Source organism: Lycium ferocissimum, chromosome 3 (assembly GCF_029784015.1).
Source record: "Lycium ferocissimum isolate CSIRO_LF1 chromosome 3, AGI_CSIRO_Lferr_CH_V1, whole genome shotgun sequence".
NCBI classification, from domain to species: Eukaryota; Viridiplantae; Streptophyta; class Magnoliopsida; order Solanales; family Solanaceae; genus Lycium; species Lycium ferocissimum.
Window position 1 is genome coordinate 71,331,223 of NC_081344.1, and position 9,163 is coordinate 71,340,385.

A 9,163-nucleotide genomic window follows, 5' to 3' on the forward strand; every position below is an offset into this window, starting at 1 on the left:
TGAAGGTTTAAGGATTCAAGTTGGAGTTGGAGTTGGAGTTGTTTGTGGGCCGTTGTAGAAGCTAATGTAATGTTAATATAGTTTCTTGCATTTATGTAAATGATGTTGTTAACGTGTGGTTATTGGTATAGCTCATGAAATTGGAAGAAAAGAATGTGTTGTGTTGTTCTTGTCGAGTTTGGAAGATTGCGGGTTGCATTGTAAATTGGTTGGGCTGTTTTGAATATTGTGCGGGTTGTCCGAAGTGTTCTCGAGTCTTGTTTGAATGGTCTCGGGTTAGTACTTGAACGTGTGATCATTGGTGTTGGCTTGATTGTATGTGGTTGAATTGAATGTAAATGAAATGCCGTCGAATTATGTAGAAAGGAGTTACTAACGTTAGAATACGTTTTGAATTAATTGTTGATGTTGTTAATATGGTTGTTGGTATTGTTGTTGATGATTTGGCCAAGTTGAATTCTCGGGGTCTGTTGAATTTATAAAGGAAATGCTGCCCGAATTTCTATAAATGAAGTGCTAACTTAGGATTGGATTCCTAAGTACCTATAGCTAATGTTTGGTATCTACTGACGTTGTTGTAGATCTTGGGGAGCCCGAGACTTGAGTTCGGATTAGCAGAAGCGGACAAGGTATGTAAAGCCTATCCCTTCTTTTTTTGGCATGTCTTAGATGTAAGTGAGATACGATACGAGCCTTGGGGTAACTTTATTCATAAGTTCCGAGCATGTTTACGACTCTTATTCACTTCTTGATATTAGCATTCTTAATATAGTCGAGCTATTGCCCTCGAGTCTTTTGTATGATTGGATAGTACATGATGTATAGAGAGATCCTATTCCGAAAGGATTCTATAATAAATAATGTCCGTAACTTTCATAGGCGGCCTCGGATTGCTTTGGTACGTTCGTAGAGGATTCTATAACGAATAATGTCCGTAACTTTCATAGGCGGGCTCGGATTGGTTTGATACATGTCTAGGATCCCGAGACTTCCCTTAATACGACTTGTAGCGACATTTAGAAAGAACTTAATCGCTATCGTTGTAATACTCGAGGCGTTGATTACTTACTTTCATCGAGTCTCAAAAGATGATTTTATATGCATATGGCTATTCACTATTCCCCGTCTGTGTGAATTCGTTTTCGCATCTTTCTCGAGTCCCGCCTACGGCCGGCACAAAGATATATATATATGTATATCATGGTGTTATGATGTGTTATGGAGTTATCGTCTTATGGAGTTATGCTGTGTTACGGAGTTATGCTGTGCTACGGAGTTATCTTTTGTGATACGGAGTTATCTTTGTGTTCCGGAGTATTGTCACGACCCAAATCATGGATCATGCGGGCACCCACACTAACCCTCCCTGGTGGGCGAACCCTTCAGATAACTACCTTAATTTGATACAACGTGCGTAATAAATACTTTTATTATAAGAAATTCCCAAATCTCGTCTAGACTCATACAGGACTTCAAGAAGTTTACAATTTGAATGAATATGGAACTTAAACCCGGATACGACTGTTTAAGGATAGAACAACGAAATCTAAGGAGAGACTGCGAGTTCACGATAGCTCACCCAAACGTCTTTGACTTAATGCCTCGAAACATGGGTCGTGAGACTCAACATACCTTCGAAATAACTCTACACCGCATGAAACAGTGAAGAAAATAATGTGAGCACAACACTGAGCTCGTAGGTATCATAGGCCGACTAAGATTAGATAACGTATATAAAGGCAACAGCAAGAAAAACATATAAACAGACAAGTACAAGTCAATATGAATCCATATCCACGAACAAGTCATCTTTTATGTTATAGCATCTAAACGATTGTGCTGTCTTAGTATAATCAATCCGAATCAAGACATCACGGAGTATCACAACAATCAACGGGAACCAAGATATAATGCAATGCAATAATGTATGTAGGATGAATGCAATGCGTATGGAGTTTTTGTGCAACATGTCCGGACGGAGCTTAACTCCACGTCTCGGCGATCATGACCCGTTGGGGACCCGCGAAGTCCATGTACCACTCGCTCGGAATATAACCTCGGATCACGAGCACACTCTCGCGATCCGGCAAAGACCTCGGGCATCGGACACTCCATCGTTCCCGGCAAGAAACCTCGGGCAACAAACACTATCTCTTTTACCTCTGCCCGTAAAGACCTCGGAGGCTACACTCTCTCATATCATCGTTAGTGCCATAACCATGCATATATCAATGTATCATGGAAATGCGTATGAGTATGATGAAATGTAATGTTAAAAACCAATTCAATCAGCAGGGTACCGCACATGGAATACAAGTAATATCGGCGAATAAGGCTACACAAAAAGCCACAATGGAATCACCATTCTCATCTCCATATCAATCAAGTAAAACACCGCAATATCATAGCATGATATATCATTAGTCACGGATACTCAATGTCTCAAGTGGCAACGAGCACAAAAAAAAATAGATCAAGATAAGTCAACAACACAACGGGATGTGTATCCCCCAAATCATACAACAAGGTCCAACCTAAGAAAATATCTAACCCAACTTGATACCGCGGTTTATATGCATTCTCCGACAATATCATCTAAACATACGCTTCGCTAATCAAAGTCTCACCATAAGGTAAGCAAACCGTAACTTTACCTCGATGCGGAACGAGGTGTCACGAACTCCCATGCCAAAGCTTTTTCCTGCCGAAGTGCTTCCGATCGGACAAGGTCTTTAGTGCTTATTCGTCACACAATATGTGTACGCTACTCCAATAATACTTCAACCTATATTAAGACGCCAACAACTATGGTTAAGCTACGGGAGATTCAAACGTATTCTTCTAACGTTAGTAACTCCTTTCTAGATGTTTAGGCGATGTTTTTCTCTTGTATCTAAACCAACCACATACTACCAATACAACATCAATAATTATGTGTTCAATACCAATCCGGACAGCCCACACAATATTCTAAACGACCACATTCATAACACGCAATAACGATTCACATCGGCATTACGACATTCTCAAGTTACTTTTATTAGTTTGTAGCCTTAACGTTTGCATGTAACAACTTATAACAGCCCATCCAACATACAATATGATGTATACTCTTAACTTATAATTATTCTTTCCAACTTAATGAAAACACAAGTCCAAAACGAGTCCACTACCACAACATGTCCAAAACAGTCCCCTACCCGACAACATAATAATGTTCGGAATTCTTGCAAACGTTTACGAACATACTAAGCCAACCACATGCGATTTTTATACATCATTTCATGTCTTCTTTTCATATAATTTTAGTAAGTTATGACCAGCTATCCACACGACAAGTACAACATCAATTCATACGCAACTACGCTATATCGTCATTTTTATAATCCTTAAAACAACTCACAAATGACTTTAGTTTCAACTCCAACCATTAAACACCTTCCTTTCCATCATAAAATTCATGATAATAACAATCAAAATATCAAGTAAAAACAGTTCACTAACTTCTTCACAAAACAGTCCACACACGGCTACACCATGCTTCAACATCTCTCACATAAAATCATAGATTCAACCATTTTCATACTAACCTAACTTCACCTTTAACCTTCCAATTCTTTTCATTCTTTTTACCATGAGATCTATGATAGTAACAACCATATTTATTAAAGAAAATCAGTCCATTAATTCCACCAAAGCAGTCCCTACGGCCAACTAACATTCCAACGCCAACTTTCGCTGATTTTATGCATGCGATTCATGTTCGTCAAGTTACAACCATACTTCAACATCAACACATATAACCCCATAACTACTATCATGTTCCAACATCAATACACCTTATTTCATGCATACAACTTATATTCACACATCTACATCACCCTTAATACTTGAAAAGAAAGTTAGATCTTACCTTGACAACTTGACTTCTCTACTTGACTAGAGTTGGTGACTTGAGATGGAAAATGGTTCTTGTTGCTCCAAAGACTATCTTCACGTTTTAGGGACCTTCTAAAGGGTTGAAACACCTTGGAAAATAATTTTTGGATCAAGACTCAAAGAGCTAAATTTCAGCCCTCTTGGCGAATGGTTCTCCTCTCTAGGCTTAGGTTTTCTTTCTTTGTGTTGTGTAGTTGAAATGAATTGTGATGGCTGATTTCTTGGTCATTATTTGGTTCAACTTTGATGCCTACAAGTTGGTCACATGCTCCACTTATGGCATGATTCATTCCATTAACTTTACACTTTAAATTTTCTAATTTGTTTTCTACAACTTTTGGCCAACCTCACCTCTTGTTTCTCCTTTCTTCTTTCTTTTCAATTGTTTACAAGACAATTGTATGTGTGGTGAATGATTCATACACCACCCTTTGTCCATTGTAATCATGCCAAGATGGATGAGCAATATTTAATGTAAAATGATCCCTCCACCATGTTATGTCCTCCTACAAACAATGTATACTTTCATAAAGTAGTGGATGCTCAAATATTCAATTGTATGCTTCAACTTTTTCTCCTCAAAATTTTCAGCCCTATGGCGAATGTAACTTGTGTGTTTCTTCCAAATTTAATTGTCCACAATATGTTGAAAATGTAGTGGATGAATCAACATTTAATGTATATTTGTATATCTTCCATTAACCTTATTTTAGATGACTTTGAGTCATCCTTTTTACCTTGGATGTTGATGCTCTTGTTGGCTCATTATTGTCACCAATTTTTACTTAACACCACACTTAAGTAATTCCTAATCTCCAATAACATTTTTGTACTAAGTAAAATTTGTAAGATTTGTTCTAGTTTAGAAATTAAAATCCAAAGTTTCTATCTCACGTTGATTCTTTAGTCTTAATAACTCGACGTATAAAAATACTCCTTCTAACATTCATTTTGACCTTTTGAACATTCAAACTAGACTCGAATGTCAAATGAAGGACTAAAACTCGTCATATTAAATAAGAATCACCGTTATCGCAATATAGACACCAAAATTAGACCACGAATAAGGTGTTTTAGGGATATTAGGCCTAAAAGTCCAAAACGACCAAATGGGTCGTTACAAGTATCTTGTGTTATGGCGCCAAACGGGGTGGCGACCATGTTCAAGGAGTCCTATAATGGGCCGGATATATGTATATGATATTGACATCACGATGATTTGTATTTCTAACTCCAGCATTTTGGTATTAGAGTTATTGTGCTCACTTTCGTCCATCTTCTATATCTTTGGTTATAATCGTTTTATGTATTTCACGCTTTATATACTCGGTACACGTCTCCTCGACCCTTTCATACTCATAACGCGTTTCATCCTTTAGGTGGGGTCACGCTCGCTTTGGTGATCCGCCATATTTATAAGGATATCTACTAACTGATTATCTTGGAGCGCTCCTTGAACCTTCTTATACTCACACTTTCGTTGTATATATATACGTAGCACGGGAGTATTATGCGGGTGACTCTCCCGTCCTTTGAACATTGTTACTCTTAGGGATGTCAAATGTGGACATATGTGTGGGTTGTGAAATATTGTTCGGTTATTGTTATTATGATTTATGTTTTGGGCGGTCCCTATCGCCATGGCGACCTTATCGGCTTGCGTATGTATATATTTGGGATCTTGCGTAAGTATAAACGACCAAATGGGTGCGTTATTACTATATGAAAGTTGTAACTTCTCGGTGACGAGTAAGCAATATATATGCGTATATGCGGCGGATTTGAGACTAACGTCTTGTCTTTGTATATGTACAAGTTTTTAGTATGCTAGTCGCGGACTGACTATAGTAACAGGTGTGTACGAGTGTCCAAGTCGGGCACTAGTCTCGGCCTACGGGGTTGGGTCGTGACATTCTCATTTCTCCCCTTTTTATTAAGACAAAAGATAAATGCTTCTACTATTATTGGCAGAGTCTTGAAGAGGCACTAAATTCCAAATTAGTTAATAATTATCCTCTGAAGGACATTTTGACCATTTTGATATTATTATAATTATATTAAAGTGTGTCATTTGCTTCCTTGTCCACTATGCTGCATTTACCATTCACGTTAGGAGTATTATTTTCCTAATTACTCATTTGAGTAAATGGATGAATGTGGGCATTTGAAATTATATTAAAGAGTCACATTTACTCTTTCAGTTAGTGACCATAATAGGCAGTAATGGTTTGTCCCTTTTGGTCTTTCATTTTCCCACGTCTGAATATGGCCATTATGCCTTTTGAAACTTATCTTCCCATTATCACATTTACTACTCCATATTCTCATGGCTTATTACTCCACTCTCATTACAAGGATGATTTTCTTAGCTATAAATAGTTAGTTAATCTTATTTTGTGGGGTAGAGGAAAAACATATTGGAGAGTTCTTGGAAAAAGTGAGGAAAAACATATTGGAGAGTTCTTGGAAAAAGTGAGGAAATTAAAAGAGAGTTTATTTGGTTGAAGGAAGGTGTTCTTTTTGGTGGAGCTTTGGACTCAACATCTTGTGTAATTTATGAGTTATACCACATTAGCTGAATTTGTATCTGAGAGGGGACAAATCGAAAGATTGTTGTTGGACTCCCTAAGAGATTTGTTGCGGTAACTTGAATCTTTAGAGAGAACGAGATATCCGTCTCGATTCAATTTGAAGATATTTTATTTCTTCATTTTATTTTTCAATTGTAATTGTAATTTGGAAGAATATCATATATATATTTTCACCAACAATTTTAAGGAGTGTGATATATATATATATTGAAAAATCACATATATTGTCAAGTGGGAGATCTTAACAAACTATTGTCGGTTCCCGATGTTCTCATTTTAAGAGATGAATTTTTAAAAATACTTTTCTACTTAAGTCTTCTCAATATATTGGTCATTATAGAAACTCATAAACTTCAATACATGAATCCAACTCTATTATACAACATAATTAAGTCAAAATGAACAAGAAAAATGCTATTAATGAAAACAATACAATCCATCTAAAACACTATTCCGATAACATTAATACAATACTATATGATATAAAACGACACTCTACATACGGTCACCACGATTCACAATTGTTGTAGTTCTAATCTTGACCTTTGTGCGATTGATGTAATGAGAAACCCTATCATTAAGACTATCTCTTCTTTTTACAGGCTTTCTAATTGTGCCAGCACCACCACCATCATCAACACCAACACTTGATGTTGTTGTTCTCATCTTGTTCTTCACTCGATCAATATAACTAGAGAAGTAGCTGTCATTATTATTGCTATCGCTAGACTTGTTACCTGTTGGGAAAAAATTGAGGAGAGCAAGTCAACATTCAAATGTTTATCACTAAATAGGTACAAATAGATATAAATTGATGCATATTCTAAAATCATCAAAGAAAATTTGGTTCTTTCACTTCTTGTTGGCGGAGTGCTATACTAGAAGAAATAGGAAAATCGATGGGAATTTCAGGACCTTATTCCTTAAATCCTAAGATAGAGACATCGATACAACAAGAAGCTCAAAAGACCTCGAGTGTAATATATGTTATCGGAGAGATCCACATCACGTATTTAGCCTACTATACATGCAACTTCATTAATTTTATACTTTTTTGTTTAATTCCAAGTGCATGAACAAAGTAACAAGATCGTACTCTAACACATATGCATCTACCAAACCAATTAAAAAAGGCAATCTGGCACACTGAGTTTCCCCTATGCACAAGATTTGAAGAAGGGTCGGACCACATTGGGATTAGCATATATGCAACCTTAATTACCTTGCATTTTTCAAGAGGTTGTTTCATAAGCAGAACTGGAGCCAAAATTTAGAGTTTATGGATTTAAAAACGGACCCATAGTCATCAAGGTTCGCAAGTAAATATTTATACATATTTGATGAATTTCTTAATACAAATACAAAGGTCTAAGCAAAAGTAATTACTAGAGTCAGGATTTGTCCAAACCCGTAATTATCTCCCTTCGCCCTTTTCACGATTTGAATCTGTGACTTCCTAGTCACGTGGTCAAATATGGATTTAGGATTTGAACTTTATGAGTTTGAATAGCAGATTCTAGACAACTTATAATTTACTGAGTTGAAATTAATTATTTGCGATTATTTAGTAAATTTTTTAGTTAGCGCATATACAACTCCAAACTAAAGCTATTGAATTCGGATGAACCTACGAGTAGCATTCTGCATCGGCCGCCTACCCATGGCATGATGACAACAACTCTTACCTTTACGCAAAGGCACCCTCGAACCCCTTCACTTGCTATATCCTACACTAATACACTTAATATTCTAGGTCATGAACTAAACAAATATTGAAATACATGAATAAAGATAAACTGCCCAAAAATCACCTTTAATTTCCTGCTTTTGCTGAACTTTTCCTGGAGTGTGATTGTAATCTACAGGTACCATGTTTGGTCCAGAACCAGAAGCCATGGTTGATTTTGATTTCCCTTTTATTTCAATAGCAGAACTTGGGCTCTTCTGTTTTCGATTATCCCACTTGAAAATCTTCTTAAATTGGGAGTCGTTGGTGTTACTCTGGTAATTCTTTGCCATTTGATTCTTGAAATTTCAAGAAAAATAATGAAAATGGTAGTAATTTGTGAGTTGAGATTTTTGTTGAGAAGAGAAGGCTTGGATTAGAGCATATTAATAAGAGGAGATTATTAAGGAAATAAATAACAACTCCTTCTACATTAATTAATCATGTGATACATGTTTGTGTGAAAAGATTAGTCTTAGTCCCTGAATATTCTTCATAGCACAAAATATATGCCATTAAGAAATTGTTTGTCCGTCCATTTAAAATGAAAGTGTTTGAAGGTAAAAAGTTTAAGAAACGACAAAAGAAAGACTTTTGAAAAATTGTGTTCTTAGATATGTTTGTGACGGTAAAAATCATGTTCACGAGTTACTATTTCGACTAGTGGTCATCGAAAATTGTCACTAAATAATATTGAACGTCTATATATATATATCTATATATATAGACACACACACACACATACATTCATATATACATAAATAAATTTTTAATTTTATATATATGTAATTTTTTACTACTAGACAAAAATTGAACCTATTGCAAATCTTCGTATTTCAATATTAAGAAAGCATAACCTAGTAGCTTTGGTCCAAAACATATATTTGTTTTAAAAATTCAATTAATA

At 36.0% G+C, this 9,163-nt stretch overlaps 1 protein-coding gene across 1 annotated transcript; it reads right to left on the reverse strand.

Moving 5' to 3' along the window:
• Positions 1-6,857: 6,857 nt before the first annotated feature.
• On the reverse strand, positions 6,858-8,874 carry LOC132050669 (uncharacterized). Its single transcript, XM_059442036.1, has 2 exons — positions 8,342-8,874; positions 6,858-7,267 (listed from the first exon to the last, which is right to left on the reverse strand). The coding sequence occupies exons 1-2, from the start codon at positions 8,547-8,549 to the stop codon at positions 7,026-7,028; spliced, it is 450 nt and encodes a 149-aa protein (XP_059298019.1). The 5' UTR covers positions 8,550-8,874; the 3' UTR covers positions 6,858-7,025.
• Between the last annotated feature and the right edge of the window lie 289 nt (positions 8,875-9,163).

Excerpts from the sequence above, each read along its gene's own strand:
- LOC132050669 (XM_059442036.1), bottom strand. The coding sequence starts at position 8,549 with ATGGCAAAGAATTACCAGAGTAACACCAACGACTCCCAATTTAAGAAG. Across the intron at positions 7,268-8,341 it reads GCAAAAGCAGGAAATTAAAG|GTAACAAGTCTAGCGATAGC; the intron begins GTGATTTTTGGG and ends TTTTCCCAACAG.